Source organism: Zingiber officinale, chromosome 1B, assembly GCF_018446385.1.
Source record: "Zingiber officinale cultivar Zhangliang chromosome 1B, Zo_v1.1, whole genome shotgun sequence".
Classification (NCBI taxonomy): domain Eukaryota; kingdom Viridiplantae; phylum Streptophyta; class Magnoliopsida; order Zingiberales; family Zingiberaceae; genus Zingiber; species Zingiber officinale.
This window is the reverse complement of record NC_055986.1, coordinates 152,227,679-152,251,113: the sequence shown is the minus strand read 5'-3', so window position 1 is coordinate 152,251,113 and position 23,435 is coordinate 152,227,679. Positions and strand designations below refer to the sequence as shown.

At 35.6% G+C, this 23,435-nt stretch overlaps 1 protein-coding gene across 2 annotated transcripts; it reads left to right on the top strand.

The window, feature by feature from the left end:
• The first annotated feature begins 6,832 nt into the window (after positions 1 to 6,832).
• LOC121985230 (probable WRKY transcription factor 47) lies at positions 6,833 to 15,577 on the top strand. Of its 2 annotated transcripts, XM_042538557.1 has the most exons (7): positions 6,833 to 6,973; positions 7,036 to 7,255; positions 7,381 to 7,458; positions 7,542 to 7,688; positions 8,288 to 8,614; positions 8,704 to 8,817; positions 14,863 to 15,577. In XM_042538557.1, exons 2-7 carry the CDS (start codon positions 7,040 to 7,042, stop codon positions 15,442 to 15,444), a joined length of 1,464 nt encoding a protein of 487 aa, XP_042394491.1. In that variant the 5' UTR covers positions 6,833 to 6,973; positions 7,036 to 7,039; the 3' UTR covers positions 15,445 to 15,577. The 2 variants fall into 2 exon arrangements, with proteins under 2 accessions (XP_042394491.1, XP_042394483.1); XM_042538549.1 differs by lacking the exon at positions 6,833 to 6,973 and having other exon boundaries at positions 6,991 to 7,255.
• Positions 15,578 to 23,435: the final 7,858 nt, after the last annotated feature.

The following is a 23,435-nucleotide window of genomic DNA, read 5'->3' as shown; positions in this document are numbered from 1 at the left end:
TTTTTGAAAAGAATAATATTTTGATAAAAATATTACTAAGGCAAAAAATAATTTTGAATATACATTCTAAGTTAAAAAGAATTTAGAAAAAGATAGAATTTTGAAAATTTTCGCTAAAACATAGTAAGGCAAAAATAAAAATTTAAAAAGATTTGCTAAGTAAAATAATGCTGAAAAGAATAAAAGTTTGAGAAATATTACTAAGAAAATAATTTACTAAATTTAAAATTAATATTGAATAGAAAAATAATTTAAAAAATTTACTAAGTAAAATAAATTTGAAAGAACTAAGTAAAATTGAGTTTGAAGCTCCCCCTAGAATTGATAAAACCCTAAAAGTCCAAGCATGGTTAGAAAAACTAAGGAAAATTTGTCCTTATGATGAAATGTCCAACCCTTGTCCAACCCTTGATCTTAAAAGTTTTAGTGAATATTTCAAAAATAAAGAAATTAATTTTGAACATTTATTAAAGTTATAAAAATATGGAAGAATTATACTAAGTGAAGAAATTTTGAAAAGGTTTTCGAGAATAATTTTGAACGCTTTAAGAAATTTAGAAATCCAAGAATTTTACGAAGTGTATAAAGATAATTTTTTTTTTTTGAAAAAGTAGATAAATTAAGTTTTAAAATAATTTTAATTAAGTTTTAAATTAATTAAGTTTTTTTTTAAAAAAAATTTAAGTTATGTTTCGAAATAATTTTAATAATAATTTTAATTTAAGTTTTAAAATACTTTTAATTAAGTTTAAAATAATATTTTAATTAAGTTTTAAAATAATTTTAATTAAGTATTAAAATAATTAAGAATTAAAATAATTTAATTAAGTATTAAAATAATTTTAATTAAATTTTTTAATTAAGTTTTACCATAATAAAAATAATTTTTAATTAAGTTTTAAAATAATTTTGATTAGGTTTTTAAAATAATTTTAATAAATTTTTGAGTTTAATTAAGTTTGAAATTAATTGAGTTTGAATTAAGTTTTGATTAAGTTTGAATTAAGTTTAGATTAAGTTTGAATTAAGTTTAGATCAAGTTTGAATTTAATTAGGTTTGAATTAAGTTTGAATTAAGTTTAGATTTAATTAAGTTTGAATTATGTTTGAATTATGTTGAATTAAGTTTAGATTAAGTTTGAATTAAGTTTGAATTTAATTTGAATTAATTAAGTTTGATTTTTATTTGAATTAAATTAAGTTTGAATTTAATTTGAATTAATTAAGTTTGATTTTTATTTGAATTAAATTAAGTTTGAATTATGTTTGAATTAAGTTTAGATTTAATTAAGTTTGAATTAAGTTTAGATTAAATTTGAATTAAGTTTAGATTAAGTTTGAATTAAGTTTAGATTAAATTTGAATTTAAATTAAGTTTAGATTTAATTAAGTTTGAATTAAGTTTAGATTAAGTTTGAATTTAAATTAAGTTTAGATTTAATTAAGTTTGAATTAAGTTTAGATTAAGTTTGAATTTAAGTTTAGATTTAATTAAGTTTGAATTTAAGTTTAGATTTAATTAAGTTTGAATTTAAGTTTGAATTAAGTTTAGATTTAATTAAGTTTGAATTAAGTTTAGATTAAGTTTGAATTAAGTTTAGATTTAATTAAGTTTGAATTAAGTTTAGATTAAATTTGAATTTAAATTAAGTTTAGATTTAATTAAGTTTGAATTAAGTTTAGATTAAGTTTGAATTATGTTTGAATTAAGTTTAGACTTAATTAAGTTTAGATTAAGTTTGAATTATGTTTGAATTATGTTTAGATTAAGTTTGAATTAGGGTTTGATAATTAATTATGAATTTAAGTTTGAATTAGGTTTTGATAATGAATTTAAGTTTGAATTAGGTTTGATAATTAATTTTGAATTTAAGTTTGAATTAGGCTTGGTAATTAATTATGAATTTAAGTTTTAATTAGGGTTTGATAATTAATTATGAATTTAAGTTTGATAATGAATTTAAGTTTGAATTAGCTTTGATAATTAATTTTGAATTTAAGTTTGAATTAGGTTTGATAATTAATTATGAATTTAAGTTTGAATTAGGGTTTGATAATGAATTTAAGTTTGAATTAGGTTTGATAATTAATTTTGAATTTAAGTTTGAATTAGGTTTGATAATTAATTTTGAATTTAAGTTTGAATTAGGGTTTGATAATTAATTTTGAATTTAAGTTTGAGTTAAGTTTGATAATTAATTATTCGAGAAAGATTATTGAACCCATGTTAGATTCAAACTTAGCTTTGGGTTAATCAAGCAGGCATCCTAAGGATAAGCTTTCAGTTCAGTGGCGAGGCATACGACCTACTTGGATATCATTAGACCACTTGCTAAAGGCTTTCCAAACTGTTCCCGCCCAAAAAACTTAATACTAAATTTTGGTCTAACTAGCCCATGTTTGACTGGGGTAGCTTCGGTCAGATCCACTAAGTCTAGTGCACCAGGTAGAATTCCATATTCAGCCTAGACATGCCTTCGACAAAGCTTCCTTGACGTACTATCATCCCAATCCATTCCGATGCTATGTTATAGGGTTTGGTAAACCTTTTTCATCTAACCATTCTAAGCAGAAATAAACCTAGTCCTAAGTATTGAGTTTGGTTAATCAAGTTGGTTGTATTATTTTTCTACTTGCTCCCCCTGAGTCAAAGCTTAGATAAGGTCTATCTAAGTAATAGATTTGACTCTTAGGGACCAAGTATAGATTTGGTTCAATTTGTTTGATTAAAAATTTTGTTTGGACCCATGCTTGGACTTGACTTCTAACTTTTTGACTAATTAAAGACAAATATGATTTATTTGTTTGTTTAGGGTTGTAGCCAAGTCCTGATTTGTTGTACACGGCTCGTTGCGACCCAAGTACCATATTTAGACACTTGGATCCCAGATCGAACTTTTCCAACATTTCCTTGAGTTGCTCGACTTGTCTTTTCAAGTTGAAATTTTCTTCCTCAAGTTTTGTAACTTGAGTCGTTCCAACTTGAACTTGATTAGTCGAGTTACTCAAGTTAACTTGTTCCTTAAGGTGGTTTATTTCCTTAAGTAGCAAGTTATTTCGTTTTTCGGATTTTGTTAATTTATTAAACAAGCATTTAATTACTTTCAACATTTCAGACTTCGAATTAAAAGTTACCTTATCGTGTCCTTTTGAAACTGATGCAAATCCATGGCTTATCTCAGACTCATCGTTAGACTCTGACTCATAGTCATCTTCAGACTCGGATTCGGACTCTTCTGTCTTTGCCATAAATGCTATATGACTCAAGTGCTTTGGTTCTGGTTTTGTTCGGGGCTTAGCTTCCTTGTTTGGTCCTACATACAAAGCTAACCCTTTCTTGGTTTGACTCAAGTTAGTCTGCTCATGTAATATTAATTCACAAAATAGTTCATCTAATTTAATAATGGAAAGATCCTTCGCAACTTTATAGGCATCTATAATAGATGCCCATAAGGAGTTTCGAGGGAATGAATTAAGTGCATACTTGATGATATCGCGATTCTCAAGTTGATGGCCAATGATATGTAGTCCATTGAGGATGTCCTTAATCCTCATGTGTAGTTGGCTTGCCGACTCACCATCTAGCATTTTAATATTTAGTAATGAATTTAATAAAAGATCACGCTTTATTACCTTTGTATCATTTGTCCCTTCATGTAGTTTGACTAACTTTTCCCATAAATCTTTTGCATTGTCGAAGGGACCGACTCGTTTTAATTCTTCTTTTGATAATCCACATTGTAAAGTGTTGAGTGCCTTTGAATCGATTTGTACTTTCTTATTTATTTCTTCTGTCCATTCCTCTGGATTGTTGACTGGTGATGTGTAGCCGCATCGGATAATAAGCCATTTATCAATGTCTATTTTGAGAAAAACTTCCATCCTCTTTTTCTAGTATGGGAAATCACTTCCATCGAATAGCGGAGGACGCACGGTCGAATATCCCTCAGATTGTGCCATTTGTTCTTGCACCAAAAATTGAGAAACAAAAAGAATTTCCAAGACTCTTGTCTTGGGATTAGTAGTGTGAGATAAAGAAGAAAAAAAAAACTTAAGAATTAAGGAAAACACTTTTAAAGAAAAAGAAAAAGTTTTTAAAGTTGCTCGAAAAACGGTTAAGTAATTTCAGAGCTACCAGGCTCTGATACCAATTGATAGATCGTTTGAAGCGATAGAGGGGGGGTGAATATCGTGCCTTTTAAAAACTATTTCTTTTTCGTATTTTGAAACTAAAGTCGTGCAGCGGAAATAAGAAAACAAGACAAGGTATTTTACTTCGTTCGGAGCCTACTTCGACTCCTACTCGAAGGCCCGCGGTCCTTGACCGCACCGATGGGCAAAGCACTATAACCCTTCTTTCCGAAGTCATTCGGAAAGAAGCAGATCGTACAAATGAGTAAGATAGTAACACCCTACTATCTTACTAAATAATAAGTACAATGCAATATGAAAATATACCGACAGTAATAGAATATGAAGCGCAGTCGGTACTTCTGGACGGAGTGGCTTGTTGAGCTAATGAAGACGTGTAGCACGATCCGTACGCAAAGAAGAGCTTTCGAGATGATCAGAAGAGTTATACTTGCCTCAGACTTCGAACCTCATTTTATAGGTGCCTTGGGCGTTCGGTCGACCGATCCCTCTGTTCGGTCGACCGAATCCGCTCCCTTCCTTCCTAGCTAGAGTCTGACGCGGGCTCGATCTCTGACAATAACTGAACTTTAATGGTTCGGTCGACCGATCCCATTTTTCGGTCGACCGATCAGCTTCCTTTCCTTCTCGCCGAGATTCGCACTTAATGCTCCATTAATGCTTTTATTTGTTCGGTCGACCGAACCTCATTTTCGGTCGACCTATCATGCTGTGATACCATATTTCTGAGCTTGATCTGTTTTGCCAAAATTGCCTTTTCGGTCGGCCGAACCTTTGTTCGGTCGACTGATAAAATGCCTTTTTCGGTTGACTGAACCTCCTGTTCAGTCGACTGAACCCTTGGTAAATTGAAGGTTTCTGAGTGCTGGACGCGTGGCCACTGACAGAGCCTGATTCTGAGTTCTGAGTCAAAAGTTATGACCATTTGAAGTCCAAAGGGTCATATGATTCTGCAACACAAAGTTAGTTCGATATAACAATAATATTCCTGCAAAACAAAGTTAGCACAGTTATAATACATGAGTAGTAATATGCATGAGTAATATAAGACAGTAGAACTGTCTTGATCCAACTTGGAAACCTTCCCGGTTTCTTCAGTTGGATCAGCGACCTTAGGTTGTTCCCTTCAGGAACCGACCTCACCGTCGCTCCTCCAGTTATTTACCTCACCCTACCTGCCAAACGTTGGGTCCTCCAGACCTGTTTGGACTTTACTGTCTGGCAGTGATTAGGACTTTCCTGATAGCCTGCGCACTTAGCCAAATCATCAGATCATTACAAGACTTAACTTGAACCTTTGACAACATCAAAATTTAGGTTTGATTCTGGTGCAACTTGCACCAACAGCATGGCTTGACTGCTGGTCGTGGGGGACACGACCGTGCAGATTTGCACTGACGTGCGCTGATCCATCTCTATTTGGCCTCACGGCCGTGCAAGAGTTCTTGCACGGCCGTGCACTGTTCTTCCTCTGTTTGGCCACACAGTCGTGCGAGGTTGCATGGTCGTGTTCTCTGTCTCGTTCCAGTACGTCGACAATCGTTGTTTTTGCTCCGAAAGTTGTCCCTATCAACACAAAACCAAACAAAGAGCAGATATCCGAACAAAAGAGTATTTATGATGAGTATATGGTAAGAGAGACGATCATGCAAAGAATATATATGTATAAAGCAAGTGAATGTGTGTTAAAACATGCATAAACGATCATAATATTTACGCACATCAGGTGATTGAGTGACCTCTCTAAATAGGAGGGATTTTATTTTTCAAAAAATTATTCATGTATAAATTCGATTCCTGCTCTTATGTGATAATCTACCACCCAAGTATACAACTCAACTAGACCGACGGGGGCTTTTGAAAAGGTTAAAGTGTGTTCACTATACTGGATTGATATCCAAGGGGTGTCATTGGCATGTAACAATTAATTTCCTTTTTTAGTTTTATTTTTTTTTTTATTTTCCTCCCATTCTTGTATTTCTCAATTCTCTCAGTCACCATTGCTCTCTATATGCTCAAGTGAATACATTTTTTGTTTCAGGGCCTAAATTGTGTTATATGATTGGTTCATCCTAAATGTTCCTCATCGCTTACCCTGCAGTAAAATGAAATGAATTATGATGAATGAACGACATTTTTATGTGAGAAAGATTTTTATTTTTCAAAAAATTATTCCCCTAGACCTTCGATGCCTATTCTTATATAATAATTTCTCATCTAATTACAAACTCATTATGCATGCATGTAAGAGTCTAAAATTTTGTTACATTGACAGTAAAACCATAATCAAGACCACCTCTCCAAATGGCTTAAATTTTATTATATCATAGTAAAAAAATAATTATACTGATCAAGATGTCCCTCAGTCCGTCCTATGTGTCAAAGAATAAAAGGTGGGAGAAGTTTCATCCGAAGGCTTAAATTTTATTTTATACGGTAAAAAGCGATTTGTTCATGTTCAACGTCTCCGTCAACTATTCATACATAAATCAATATAAAAAAGATAAATCATAAGTGATTATTAATCATTAGTACAGATGATCAAGACATAGAGAAAGCCATATTCAAACACGTCGAATTTCAACTTTAAAATTTTATAACAACATTCATATCTCAACCACTGCCCAGTTCGGACTTAAATTTTATTTTATGAAACTAGAAATGTGGCGTCGAATTTACAATGGGACTATTGTCTCATGCCGACGCCAAAAGTGACGTGATGAACTGATGATCCTTCAATTCTGTTTTATTTTTCTTCTCTATATTGGACCAGATTAACCTAATTAGACATACTCCGAGTTGCGGCGCTACGCCGATAAAAGTAGGTGCCTCTATTTTTGTTTCATTTATCTTCCCTCTTCTCATCTCACCTCTATGTGTCAGATACATGTATAATAACATCTCTCAAGACCATCTCATGGATCCTAAGCCGCCGGAGATGACGTTTTTCCGGTTGGAGTCGGCAGACACAACCCCCATCAGGGAGTTGGATTTCTTCTCCGGCCACAATCGTCACCGAGAAGCAACGGCTGCAGCGGTGGCGGTGGACGATGAGAACTCATCGTCGTCCGCCCTTGGCTCATCAGGCACTACCAATATCGACGTTAAGTATCTGATCTATTAATCCTCCTACCCATCGAATAAATATTCTATATACCTCTTCCCTTTGATATATCAAAATCTAAAATCTAAAATCTAAGTCGTTTCTCTCCTCTTAATCAACTTCAGACAGGATTAAACCTTCTAACAGTGCCCTCAAAGACTCTCCAAACAAGCATCGGGAGCAAGAAGAAACCTGAAATCAAGGTCATCATTTTTCTTCTTTATTTTTTCAGAGATGAACTAATCATTAATTTGCAACTACATAAGAAGCAGTTTATTATTTACAGTTGATTATGCTTCAAGATGAGCTAAAGCTAGTGAAAGAAGAAAACTGGAGATTAAGAAGCATGTTGGATCAGCTCAGAAGGAACTACACCGCCCTGCAGACGCAGTTTCAAGTGATACACCAAAGAGATCATCCACGCCAAGAACATGTAAACTTATCATCTCCCTCTCTTTTTTTTTTTTTTCTTTCTTTCTATTTAATTATCAAGATTATTTTCTTAGTAATTATTCAAGAAGGCATCCGCCCATGGAAATTCCAATTAATAATGATCATGAAATCTCACCAAACCAGATTATGCATGTTTTCCTTTTCTTTTATTTCTTTTTTCTTTTTTTCTACATTCTAAAACTTTTAGATTACTTCTGCGACCATTTTGACTTCTCGCTAAACTTGATATATCTTTTTCTTTTATTATCTTCTCTGCAATAGCAATAAGATGGAAGTATCCCTTTCACATAATTAATATCCTGTGAAAATATCTATTAAAAAAAATAGTAAAAATTTGGTGGTTATCATTTGACTTCCATCCTTCTATGATATATCTATTAATTTATATAAAATTAAAAAGAAACATATACACGGTGACAATTAATCCTTTTTAAAAATTATTCTTGATTCATATGACAAGCTACCTCGCTTATTATATTATTTTTTTCTTATCTTCCTCAATAAACTTCCTATCCTATATACGTAGGCTGTTGTTAATTAATAATACATTAATCTTAATATAAAAATATATGCGAGAAGGATGGGAAGATCATCAGTAGCGTAGCCGGTCCAGGATTGCAATTATTGGATCACCAGTTCATGGAACCCGGTCCAAGTGGACTAAAGCGAAAGATCAGGAGTAGTCGTTATACAGAGGACGATGGAGAGCAGTCATCCCCTCTCAATCTAACGACCTCCACTACTCCGACCATCTTTCCTTCTCATCCAACCGATTGCTCCGCGGACCAGCCAAGCTCATCGATGGAGGAGAAGACGAAGGCCATCAAAGAGGACGCGAATGCTGACACCGAGCTCTCATACAGGAAAACAAGAGTCTCCGTCCGCGCTCGCTCTGATGCTCCCATGGTAATTAATTAATAATCATAAATTGTTGAGCTACTTCTTTCTTGTGTACAGGAAATTAACAACGGAAAGCTGTTTATTGTCATGTGTAGATTAGCGATGGGTGTCAATGGAGGAAGTACGGTCAGAAGATGGCCAAGGGCAATCCTTGTCCACGGGCATACTATCGTTGCACCATGTCCAACGACTGCCCCGTTAGGAAACAGGTACTTAATATTATTATAGTGTTTATATATTATTACAAGGGAATTTCTTTCAACCTCCCAATTTCATAGCTCTACCTTCTTTTAAGAAAGGCACCATAAAAGGCTTTTTTCGTATAAAGCAAAATAATTCTGAGAAAGAGAGTGATAAGGTAAGGAGTATAGCTACCTCCATGAGACTAAGGATAGAACAACTCCAAAAGAACTTTGAGGAAACAACGAATCCAAAATAAGATGATTCATTCATTCAAGCTACTACAATTCCAATTATCTATATCACCTAATAAAAATTATTATGTACTATCACATGTTTGTGTTAGTACTGACTCTAGATCATGTCACAAACTATATTAGGTATGTTATCTAAAGGGTTGTTTATATTGATGTATACCTAAAGAGTTTCTTCATCACTTAGCACACAATTTTTGACTATATGAATGTCGTCAATCTCATCATTAAAAAAGATAATTACACAAACCTAGTCATCGACCCCACTTAGTACAATAAAAGCTAGTTTAGTTAGTTGTATAAAATCTAGTCTTATATTTAAAAAATTTTAAACCTACATATCCTTTAAAAATTATATTAAAATTTAGCCTCTATTATCATTCCAAACACACAATAATTGACAATTTGCCATGTCAACAAAGGCCACAAATGGCATGGACAGTGACGGTTGGCACACATCCAAAATCTAAATACCCATAATAAATTCTCACCCGTAACAAATCTAATTAACCATGCTTTTTCTCATATATCTCTAATGTTCACCAAATCATGGTATCAATCACTGTTGCAATTAGACAATGCACCCTTAGCGAATAAGTTGGCAAGCCATGTCTCCATCGTTACTTAACTAAAGGCATCCACTACCGTACCCTATACAGACTTCCCCGGCCTTGAATTCGATTGTATTTGTCCTCTTTGTCACCCTTAAGCTCCACAATGCCACCCTCCTTGATATTTTTAGCGCAAGATCAAATTCGGTGTTAGAGGAGGTGAATAACGTTACGAATTTTATAAACTGAAATAACTTGAACAATAATCAAATAAAACAGAGTAGCACAGCAGAAATAATTTAGCTAATACAAATTGATCAAGTAAGATAGAATGATATAAATATGTAAGAATGGTTCAGTAGTTAATTAGCATAAGTCGATACATGAGTCAATTAAAATGAAGTCATTCTTATTTTTTAATTTTTCCTTTCTAAAAAAGACTCTGGAATGGTGGAGAAACTTTATTGACAAAAATATAAAAATTAAGTACAATTAAAATAGATATAGCAATACAAGAAATAATAAAAAGTTACGCTAGGTATTACCGATCAGAATTAAAGCGTGAGGTTGTAGTGTATCACAACACAGAAATAATGAGAGCATAAGAATGAATAAGAGATTGAGTGAATTAGTGATTCCAAAGCTTTGCGTTGAGCCTCTTTATATAGTCCTCTTCTGTTGCTGACGTGGCAAGTCTCAGTCGACTAGAGTCTCCCCGGTTGCCTTAATTTTGCTGATGTAGCTATAACTTTTATTTGATAGATAACGTTAATCGAGCTCCCCAAGTGACTAGAAGCCCTCTCTAATCATATGATGTGTAAGGTGCATAACTCCTCACAACACCATTATCTTTCTCCATCTTGATGTCTTTCAGAAATGAAATCTCTTTCAAGTTACAACATATTTTGTTCCACAACAAATAATATACAAGAAAAATACAAATGAATACAAGTAATAACAATTATACAAATGGTTGTTTTCTTTTACTTGCTTGCTTGTTGCTTGCTTTTCTTAGCTCAAGGAAGGCTCTAGAATGCAGCAACATTCAGAACTATTTTATTAAAATCTCCATAGAATCAGTCTTTATGATCCTGTCCGGAATCTGAATCAGACGAATGTCTGATGAGCTGTTGCTGGTGTTGACGGAGAGGCGACTAGGACACCCTTCCCATATGCGCCTACAAGAATAGACCCCCACGTGGCACTGACGGACGACGATGACTGAGTCGGCGGTACTTGAGCTCTGCGTACACTCAGACAAGCACACGAAACGTTAGAGGCCAGAAACTAAGGAAAAAGTTCCCTGAGCAGGCCCTCCGACGCTCAAGTCAGGTATTTTTTTCCCAGAAGAATAGTGTACGAAGGAGAAAGAAAAGTAGAAGACAAGTGTGAATGTGCGAGAGAGCGTACTTGCGCAAGGGAGAGAACCTCCTTTTTTATATGATAATGGGTACCTCTAGAGCCTGACTGATGTCAGGGAATGTCGGGTGTTAGGACCTGTCTGGTGATGGAGGACACGTGACACTCTTTTGTGGGCTGGAAGAAGGCTCCATTCGTAGATGACCGCAGACCGTTGGAATATTCCCTGATATACAGCAGTTATTCTCTGACAGGCGGTTACAATTCCATGACCTTGTTGTCGTGTAGCACCTTTTGTCCCGACCTTCTGTCCCGACCGGGTAAGAATAGGGTAGCTCAAAATGATCTGTTGGGTATAACACCTGGCCTAAACCTTGAGGGGTTGGGAGCTATGGTGAGATCGTCCAAGAGTCGACCGAGAGTTGGCTGACCGGGAGTTAGTTTACTGAGAGAACCAGACCTGGATATAACCGAGCCGTGAGAACCCGACCAGTCAAGTCTAGCTCAGGTATCACCCCGACTGTCCACCATGTCAGGGTGTCTCAGATCTAGGATCTTGGTCTGTGAGAACCCGACCGGGAACCATCTTACTGATGTCGTCACACGGTCCTACTTCCTCTTTCCCTACCTGCTGACTGCCACATCGCCTTAACCTCTGACTACCACGCCCCCTTGACTTCTGACTGACATGTCCCCTTGACTTCTGACTGTCATGTCACATTGACTTCTGACTACCACGTCCCCTTGACTTCTTACTGTCATGTCTCCTTAACTTCTGACTGTCACACCCCCTTGACTTCTGACTGCCCGGCTTTATCGGAGGCACAAGCCTCTACACAAGTCTAGAAGATGTTGCACAGTCAACTAATCAAACACATCTAGTTGACAGATTAAACACATCTAGCCGATTGCTCCACTATCATACTTTAGAATGCAATTGTTTACCTACAACTTTTCTCCAATGACTTGATATTAGGAAGATTTAATCAGTTAGCCCAATTGACCATCCTTTACTAGTCAACTAACCTTTAGACATAACCAAACAAATATTTTATTTTCTCTATTTTCTGTCTAAGTTGAATGTTGATCAGTCGACGATTTGAATTCTGAATTTGTCTAAATCACTACTTCATAGTTGTATATTCATTAATTGATTGATACTATTTCTCTAGTTGACTGACACACTGATTCCAATCACACTAAGGTTTAATCCATTCCATACCAAAAGACATTACATCTCTAGGACTTCCTCGTATCCTTATTGTTCGTTGACCTTAACTCACTAAGACTTTAGTTGCTAAGAGACTCCTTGTCTATGAACTTCAACTATTATCCAGTATGCAACCAACCTCAATCTACTAGAACTTCTCCTTGCATAGCCTTAAGTCAACCTTGACTCAACAAAACTTCCATTACTTGGAGGCCTATTCTTTAGAACATCTTTTAACTTAAGACTCCTTGTCTCCAAGACTTCACTGGCCTCGAGCTCACTCTTTTAGAACTTCAACCTTGTTTGACATATAATCAATCTTGACCTATTGATATTTTACAATTACTAAACCTTCAATCCTCCTTGATATCCTTGGACTTCCTTTGCATAATATCTAGTTTTCCATAACTTATTAGGACTTTCTCTTCCAAGTATCTAATCCTTACTATCCTTCCTAAAGTTTTATTGTCTAATATCTAGTCATTGTTCACTTGCAAGGATTTTCTATCGCTTGTCAGACATCTAGTCCTCCCTCACCTACCTAGACTTCCTTTGTCAACATGAATTTTTCACCATTTGTTATACATTCAATCTATTTTGACCTATCTAGACTTCCACTGTCAACACCTATTGAATTTCTCTAATGCCAAATGTTTGGTTTATTTGATCCACCTCGACTTTCTATCAATCAAATATTCTGTTAATATTGACCCACTTGAATTTCTAATCTACTAATATCTATTAGGTTTTCTTGCTTGCCAAGTGTTTGATCGACCCATTTGGTTATCTTCCACAGTCAAGTATCTAATTAATCTTGATCTACTTTACATCATTAAAAAATATATTACCCAAACATTAAAACATAAATCTTAGTTAATCTGATCATAGACTGATTGCACCAATAGAAATAATTAATATTCATTATTGCAAACTAGAATTAAAATACTAGTCATCTAGTAATGATTTAGTTGCCTAGTGATGTGTAGTAATTGATTATAGAATACTAGTCATCTAGTAATGATTTAGTTGCCTAGTGATGAGTAGTAATTGAATATAGCTCTAGTTGAATTACAGTGTTGAGTTTTATAGAATGAGCAAGGTTAACTAACTAAAAACACACTTCTCCAATAGTTGATTGAACCAAAACTTTCCAATTGTTTCCTAGTATGAACGAGTCACCTAGTTCCTATATCTATAAACATACAACCCAAATGTGCCAGTTTTTATCATATAGTCATGAGTTAGTTCACTAAAATAATGAAATATAACTTTTGATCATTGATCCTATCTGAAAATGATGAAGACAGCTGGCTAGGGATGTGGCTCAGCAGTTGACCTTGTGAAAACTCCGCTCCGCTCCATAAAACCAAGAACGTCAATATTGGGCCAAGGAAGAAGTTTCGACATTAGCTCTCTAACGCTCAAATCAGTCACCGGAATAGTAGAAAGAACTGTAGTAACAATAGAAGCTCAAGCACAAATAATGCATACCTCCACCGGTGTATGAACCCTCCTTTATATAGCGCTCCAGTAACAGACATACACGCTTCATAAGGCAAGTGTATGTTTTCCTAACTGTCATATGAAAAGACATGTCAAGAAAGTGTCTCTATTCCTTAACAAGGCGTGCAAATCCCTGACATGACAGTGGAAGCTTCCGTCGTACGATTTACCTATTGACCATACCCTACTATCAGCGACACCAACTCCTAGAAGGATGCAATGAGTTAAGCAAGGGGTCTCACTATTTGGTCGAGCGGGAGAGCCGCTCGGCCGGGATTCCCCACCCGGTCAATCAAGGCTATTTTCTCCATGATTGCTTAGCTTAGTAGGTCGTTCCTAGCCCGATCGGATGGGCGGTCTAGTCAGACTATCCTTCATTTGATCATCATAGTTGTGAGCATCTAATGTCCTCTTTATAGTCGTCTCTGCCAGATGAGCGATCTGCTCAGATGAGCCTCCAGGCTAATTAGACACTTCAGGCCCGCTTGGCTCGTTGTCACCCGCTCTACCAATTCTGGTGACCCAACGGTTTCTTGTCTTTAATCATCTTGACTTGACCTCCACGTCGATTGATGTTTCTGCCTGTGATTCATACTTGGTGGGTTCCCTTCTCCACCACATCAATCATATTTTAGTTATGTTGGACCAATTGATAACCATTAAAGTATCTTTTAAGACTCGTAGACCATTTTAAAACAACTCAAAATCAAGTACCTACTAATGATTTAGACCTCCTAAGTTGAACATGGATAATCTTTAACACATAATATGGAAATGAGAAACTTGACTAAATTATCTTACTACAAGTCCAAACAAATATAAAAATAAACTATCTATGTAATCTAGACTCAACCTAATTAAATATTTTTTTCTATTTATATATGCAGATCTAATATACCTTCAAAGATAAAATACAGTTCTTATAGGCTCTTTAAGGTAATCTATTGGTATGAGCACAAGTTCTAAGCTTTACTTGTTTTCAATTGATTCAATCAAGTTTAACATCTTTAAAAAATCCACAATGAATATTAGAACAATAAATCAAGCCACACCTTGTATAAGAGATATGTTAATCTTCAAAATCCACACACACATGGTTAGAAAAACAAGGGAGATTTTACCTTTTGAGCATCATATATTGCAAATGGATGTATGTTGGACTAGCTAATTACTTGTATTTGTGCATTGGTAAACAAGGTACAAAGATGCTCCAACGACAAGAGCGTTCTGGTGACCACCTACGAGGGCATCCACAAACACCCTCTCCCTCCAGCCGCCACCGTAATGGCGAACACCACCACAGCCGCCGCCGCCATGCTCCTCTCTGGCTCCACCACCGGCAACACCCACCACTCGTCCAGTTCTCTTATGGCATCTGCCTCCGGCACTGGCTTGATGCACATGCACTACCCCTTCGCCTCCCTCTCCGCTTTGACTCCCATCCCCACCGTCACACTCGACCTCACAAACCCGTCCGACACCCCCTACTCTCTCCAACACCAACTCTCGTCGCTCTCTACGTGCAACCTGTTTCTGCCACAGCCATCTCTAATCCAATTCGGGCCACAGCCGCCACCGCCACAGTCATCGTCAGTGATGGAGACGGTTACGGCTGCAATCGCGACGCACCCAAACTTCACAACGGCATTAGCGGCTGCCATCTCGTCGATGATGGGGGTGACTTCTGGATTCGCCAATGGGGAGGGTGGCGGAGGCACTGCAAAATCGAGTGGATCTCCTCGACTTGCAAAGTCCTGCACCACCTTCTCCGTTAACTGATACAATCAAATTATACCACTGTAAATACTTTATCGTTCTTATTTTTAATTACTCTCTGTTATATAATTTCATAACTATATAAAAGGCTATATATATATATATATATAAATAAAACAGAATATATTTACATAATTACAAGGGAATTAAATCCATTTATATTGTTGAAAATCATCCGTTGGTTGTATTCATGTTAACATGCACAACCTGCCACTTCAAGAGACCGACTTGAGTGGATTATGATTTTTTTTTTCTTTTTTCCTTTCTTCAACAGTTTGATCTTCCACCACTTTTAGCATTATTTATTTTTCTAGAATTGTTTGTTTAATTAATTTTCATATGAGATTTTTGTCATGAAAAAGTTTCTCATGTGGAGGAATTTTACATATATATAGGAGAACTATATATGATGCATTTGGACTAATTAGAGATCAGATTGAGGGAATTATATTTGGGTAAGATATATTGTACGTTTGAACCGTTTATAATGGGAGCTAAGCCTGCAAGAAATCTATCTCTAGATGTATATAATGAGTTCTTTCTTTTAGCAGAGTTAACATGTTGTCTCTCAATTACTAATTACAGCGAATTAATTACATTAAGTAGTATATTTTATCCTGTGAGTTCTGGTGCCTTAAATTTCATTGCATTATCAATGTTCAATATAAATTTCCATTGCATTGCAATGTAGATTAATAGACGGAAACGATTGAGTCAGCACTCACAGTGCTCTTGTAATGTCAACGAGGGTGGTTGTCACTTCTCAACCCATGGAGGGTAAAGATATTAATAGAGTTGAGTGCATTTAGTGAATTAGAGGCCTGGTGCAAGGTGAATTTTAGGGAACGGAGTTGTGGGTAATTTAACATTTGGAGACGAGAACGAGAGATTATGAAAGTGCATTAATTATAATCTTAGGCTGTTTGTGCAATATCATCGTAATGATATATTAACTAAATCGGAATAGATAACCTATGGTTTGCTATGAAACCCTCAGTCAAAAATCGAACAGTACTATTGGTTGCAAGTTGTGGTTTACTAACTTAGCTCGATCTCAAGACTATTGACATGCGAAAGTCTGAATAGGTCCTTAATCGAATACTTGGCATGTGAAATTAAGTTCAAGCATATCAAAAGTGAGCACATGCTTGATGACTAGAAGTCTTGGTGGGTGTAGATAAACGAAAACTTGGCAAACAAGAAAGACCTAGAGGAAAAGCCTCTTGGGCCATGAAAAACTTGAAAGCAGAGCTTGTTGGCAAACAAAGAAGTCCTAGAAGTACTGCCACCTATTGGCAAGTGAAACTTGGTAAGTTTTGATAGTGAAATGAACTTGTTATTTGGGATTTGTCTAGAACTTGACTTTGAAGAACACTCTAACTTAGAATTGATCTAATCCAAGGATTTAGTTGACTCAAGGATGGTATCAATCGATTGGTAAGTAAGTCAACTAAATAGTTAGCTAAGGTTGATCAACCAACAAAAATATTTTTGTTCTTCATTGCTGAATCAACTAGGTAGTACATTCCAATGGTTTCAATCGACTAAGCAATTGGGTTTCTTTTATAACAAAATGATTGTTGGGGTGAATTTGATGATGATTGGATATACAAGGTTCACTAAAAAAAATACTGTTATTTAGCGATGAATATTTACGACAAAAAATTTTTGTTACTAATTTACGATAAATTTTGTAACAAAAATATAAATTGTCGTAAATTAGCAACCAATTTTGCGAAAAATATTTTCATCGTAAATTAGCAACAAAATATAATTTGTCACTAAAGTCATTGAAAATTAGCAATGAACTTCAATATTCATCATAAATTTTGTGACAAATTTTATATACATGGTAGATTCAGTGACAAATAATGGATTCATAGCAAAACTTATGAAAAATCTAGAATTCGTCGCTGAATCTACGACGAATCTTCATCTCATAATTCTAATTTTTTTTTAATATATATTTAAACTTTTTGAAGCTAGTTGAGGAACTTAGATAGCTTAGAATGACATGAAAATAATTCCTATGAGTTTATATAAATCTCTTGATTATATAAATGTCCTCAAATATTAATTTTACCTAATATATTGAGATCGATGATTTTTTAAATGTTATTTAGATTTTTCAAACATATTAGAGTTTAAAAAATCACTGATTAGGTAAATTTTTTGTTTGAAGAAATTTACATAATCAGGTGATTTATAGGAACTCATAGAAACTGATTTCATATCATTCTAACCTTTGTAGGTTCCGCAACGGGCTTTGAAAAGTTTAATTAAAGAAATGACATTCTGTGATGAATTTTTGGATTCATCGTAGATTTGTGACTAATCTATGGATTTTTCGCAGATTTGTGACGAATTCATGAATTCATCGCAGATTCTATGATGAATCGAAAAATTTGTCGCAGAATGCTATTTTTTAATTTAAACTTTTCGAAGTCGGTTAAGGAACTTAGAGAGCTCGGAATGATATGAAACTAGTTCCTATAAGTCCCTATAAATCTCTTGACTATATAAATGCTTTTAAATATTAATTTAACATAATATATTGAGATTAGTGATTTTTTTTAACACGGTTTAGATTATTCTGAGACATTCGTAATCAAAAAGTCACTGATTAGGAAATATTAGTTTTTGAGAAGATTTATATAATTAGGTGATTTATATGAACCTATAGAAACTGGTTTCATGTCATTCTGAATTCTCTAGGTCTATCAATCAACATCAGAAAATTTTAAATTATATAAAAAATATTTATCCATTCTACAACAAATCTAGAATTCATCGCAGAATAACCTTTTTTTTAAAAAAAATTCTGAACCCGGTTGACGGATCTAGAGAGTTCGGAATGGTATAAAATAAGTTTCTATGGGCTTCTAAACATCTCCTGACTATATAAATATCCTCAAATAATAATTTGACCAAATATATTTTTCTTCCATTGGTAAATCAATTACGTGTACTTACAACTTAGCAAAATTTCTATAGAAAGTTATGAATTTAACAAGTTAGACTTATTTTGAAATTTTTGAAGTTGGTTAATTGATCTAGAGAGTTTAGAATGACAAAAAAATTAGTTTATGTGGATTACTATAAATCTCTATATTATATAAATACTCTCAAATATTAATTTTACCTAATATATTGAGATCGGTGATTTTTTTAATGTGATTTATATTTTTTTTAGACACATTCACATTTGAAAAAATCATTGATTAGGTAAAATTAATTGATATGGGTTATGGTGAGTGAACCCTTCAGGTGACGTGGAAGCCAAAGTCGAGAGGATGGGGTGATGCCCATACCTGGTTGAGCATAAGACTCTTTGTATACGCCCGGACGGGAAACACTAGCCGGGTCCAAAGGTGCTTAGCCTTACCAAGTCTGTGCCACACAAAGGGGCATGTAGAGATCGACAAACTGAGGGATTTTGTGCACGAGCTCGGACGAACATAAATCTGTCGGGACAAAAGGTATTCTGCCTTACAAAAACTTTTAGCATACGTTCGGTCGAGTGAAGACAGAACAAGTGTAAGAGTGCTTATCTGCACTCAATTAGGTAAAGCTCAACGGAGCTTAAAGGCACTCAGCCTTATAAAGTTTCTAGCATACGTTTAGCCAAGTGAATACTGAACAAGTACGAGGGTGCTTGTATGCACTCGAACGGGCAAAGCCCGGCTGAACTTAAAGGTGAAGGGCGCTGGAATTTTTTTCTGTTTAAATTTCCCGTACAAAAATTATATAAGTACAGAACTATTCCTAGCAAGCCGCACATTCGATCAGACATTTGTTTGATCAATCAAGCAAGTTCTTGAATGATCAAAGCACACCTTGATCAAAGTACAAGATCGCTAGCCTCTTGTGTTGGTATTCAAAATCGATATCCAAAATCGATACGAAGAGAACAAAACTAGAAACGCAGCAGAATTAAAGAACTAGTTGTACATTTTTTCGTAGCTAAAGACCTCTTGATCTTCTGCCGTATTCCTCTCCTCTTCTTGGGCGTCGTGTGGGCGACGATCTACCAAGACGACACCACCCTTCTTTTCTTCTCTTCCAAAACGTCGACCACAAAAGGAGTCTCTAGGATGGGGCACCTTCTAATCTTCTTTCTCTTCTTCCACTTCTTCCTCTTCTTTCTCTTCTTCCACTTCTTCCTCTTCTTCCCCTTCTTCAAGCCGCTAGCCACCAAGATGAAGAAGTGGCACCGGCCACCAAGGAGGAGGAGGGGATAAGGGTGCTGGCCCTAAGCAAGGAGGAGGAGGGGGAAAGGGGCGCCGACCCTAAGGAGGAGGAGAGGGGGCGACAACTACAAGGAGAGAAGGGAGTTATGGAATAGTAGAAAGTTAGGTTTTAGGGGCCACATCCTGCTCCTTTTTATAGACTTGTCGTCGGTTACAAGGAAAGAAAAATTAACAAAATTTTGTTTAAAAAAAATCTAAACAAACTATGTTAAAACAAACCAAGTTAAGTTAAACCAAACCAAGTTAAAGTAAAACCAAACCAAGTTAAGTTAAACCAAACCAAGTTAAACCAAACTCGGTTATGGATGGGTGGATGCGAGACTTTATATATAGAGGCTACAACAGAGACCTAGAGGATGAATTGGTTTAGGTCTTCCGATGGGCTTGGGTTTCCCATGTTCGTCCCAAACACCCAACTCAAGTCCATCAATAATAACCTATACCACTAAAGGGTTATTATTGAACTATCGCACCAATCTCATATTACAATATGGGCTCCTTCTTATTATGAGTGTGTTAATCTCCTCGTGTCTAAAATATTGTATGTCCATTAATTAAATGAGTTACTGACGACTCAGTTAATTAACATCTGATTCCAAGAGTAGTATCACTCAACTTTATTATCATGCCGGACTAAGTCCACCTACAGGGTTTACATGATAATCCTTATGAGCTCCTCAAGGGGACATCATCAGCCTAAATAATTAGGACACAGATTTCTTCTATAATTAACAACACATCATATAAATAATACTATCTCCCAGCTCATCGGGCCTATTAATTTAATGGATAAATCTCACCCATTGATAAGTCAAAGAAATAAATACTAAGTATACGTGCTTATTATTATATAGGGATTAAGAAGATGCACATCCATAATAACAGAGGTTCTGTTCTTTTATGTAGTCAGTATGAATCGAACAACTTCAAATGGTCCTGCTCAATACACACATAGTGTACTAGTGTAATTTTATAGTCAAGATAGACTAATACCAAATTACACAACAACCATTCCAATGGTTTGTCCCAACCTATCTTGGTTGTGAGCTACTATTTATAATTTATAAGGAACCGATAACATGATCTTCTGTGTAACACCACACACCATGTTATCTACAATATATATTAAATGGGCAATTGCATTGACATATATAGAAATATAAAATGCAGACATTTGACCAAAGTGATTCTCATTTTAAAATATTTCAAAATAGATGTTCATGCAAAAGCTAGACTTATAGTATACATCCTAATAATCTCCCACTTATACTAAAAGATTATGCTGTCATACATCTGATTCTCATCCCTTCAACATGTCTATCAAAAGCTCCCACCGGAAGAGCCTTAGTGAAAGGATCTGCTAGGTTATCTGTTGATGTAATCTTGGCGACAATAACCTCTCCTCATTTTACGATGGCTCGTATCAGGTGGTACTTGCGCTCAATGTGTTTACGTGCCTTATGGGCTCGTGGTTTCTTCAAGTTTGCAACTGTACCACTATTATCACAATAAATTATGATAACTATGGGCAAACTAGGAATCACATCTAAGTCCATCAAGAAGTTTCTGAGCCATACAGCTTCTTTGGCTGTCTCAGAGGCTACCACATACTCAGCTTCCATGGTGGAGTCTGAAATGTGTTTCTGCTTAACACTCCTCCATGCTATGGCTCCACCTCCCAAAGTAAACACATACCCCGAGGTTGACTTACTACTGTCCCTATCTGATTGGAAATCTGAATCCGTGTAACCCATAGGGAGCAAATCATCTGCCTAGTAAACCAACATATAATCTCTAGTTCTTTTCAGGTACTTTAATATATGCTTTATGTCAGTCCAATGTCCCGGTCCTAGGTTACTTTGATATCTGCTAACCATGCCCACGGCAAAATAGATATCCGGTCTCGTACATAACATCGCATACATTAGGCTTCCTACAGCCGAAGCATAAGGAATTGCCTTAATCTCCTTTGATGTCTTAGGACACATCTCCTTAGATAAAGGTACTCGATGCCAAAAAGGTAGAAAACCTTTCTTGGAGTTTTGCATGCTAAAACGAGGTAGGGTAGTATCAATATATGAAGCTTGGGATAAGCACAACATCCTTTTCTTGCGATCCCTTATTACTTTGATCTCAAGAATATGCCCACATTCTCCCAAGTCCTTCATATTAAATTGCTTGGAAAACCATACTCTTACGTCTGACAACACTTTGACATTTTTACAATGAGCAAAAATGTCATCTACCTATAGTACAAGAAATACCACCACGTTTTTGTCACTTTTCTTGTATACACAACACTCATCCGGACACTGAATGAATCCATAAGACTGGATCACTTCATCAAATCAGATGTTCCAAGATTTTGTAGCTTACTTCAGTCCATAAATGGACCAATTGAGCTTACATACAAGATGCTCTTTGCCCTTCCCAATGAATCCCTCTAGTTGCTTCATATAGATGCTTTCATCAAGACTTCCATTAAGGAAAGTTGTCTTGACATCCATTTGCCAAACCTCACAATCCATATGAGCAGCAATAGATAAAAGAATCCGAATAGACTTAAGCATGACTACCGGCGAAAAAGTTTCCTCATAATTGATTCCTTCTTTCTGAGTATACCCCTTCGCAACAAGCCTCTCTTTAAAGGTTTCCACCTTCCCGTCTGTTTCTCTTTTCCTTTTGTAGACTCATTTACATCCAATGGCTTTTACACCATTTGGTAGTTCTACAAGCTCTCAGACCTGATTAGAATGCATAGATTATATTTTAGAGTTCATTGTATTTTGCTAAGATGTTGCATCTTTATCTTGGAGTGTTTCATCATATGTCCAGGGATCAACTTTATGTTCGCCAGGGATCAAGTCCGAAGACTCTCCCAAAATATGAATCTATCAGGTTTCCTAACAACCCTCTCACTACGACGAGACACTACCTGTAATTGTGCATCATTTGTGACACGTGTTGCAGTTACTTGTGGTATCTCATCTTGTACCGTTGATACTAACGTAGAAGTGTCCTCTCTTATTTCCTCAAGAACAATTTTTCTCATGGGTTTGTGGTTCATTACATAATCCTCTTCTAAAAATCGGGCATTGGTGCTAACAATGACCTTCTGATCTTTAGGACTATAAAACAAATCACCTTTCATTCCTCTAGGATATCCCACGAACAAGCAAACTTCTGTACATGATTCCAACTTATTAGTGTCTCCCTTCAGCACGTGTGCTAGACTACCCAAAATCCGAATGTGTTTCAAACTAAGCTTACGCTCATTCCATAATTCTGTGGGAGTAAATGGTACTACTTAGAATGTATCAAGTTCAGAATGTACGTCGTCGTTTCCAGAGCATATCCCTAAAATGAATTTGATAATTCTGAATAACTCATCATTGATCTAACCATTTCTATAAGAGTCATATTCCTTCGTTCCACCACATCATTCTGTTGGGGTGTACCAAGTGCAGACAATTTGGATTGAATCCCGGCCTCTGATAAGTAATTCCTAAACTCTCCTAAGAGGTACTCTCCACCATGATCAGACCGTAGTGTCTTGATACTTTTACCATGACGTTTCTCCACATCAGCCTTGTACTCTTTGAACTTATCAAAGCACTCAGACTTGTAGCGCATCAAGTAAATATAACTATATCTCGAATAGTCGTCTATAAAAGAGATAAAATATTCAAAACCACCTCTTGCCTGGATAGTCATAGGCCTACACAAATCAGATGAACTAATTCC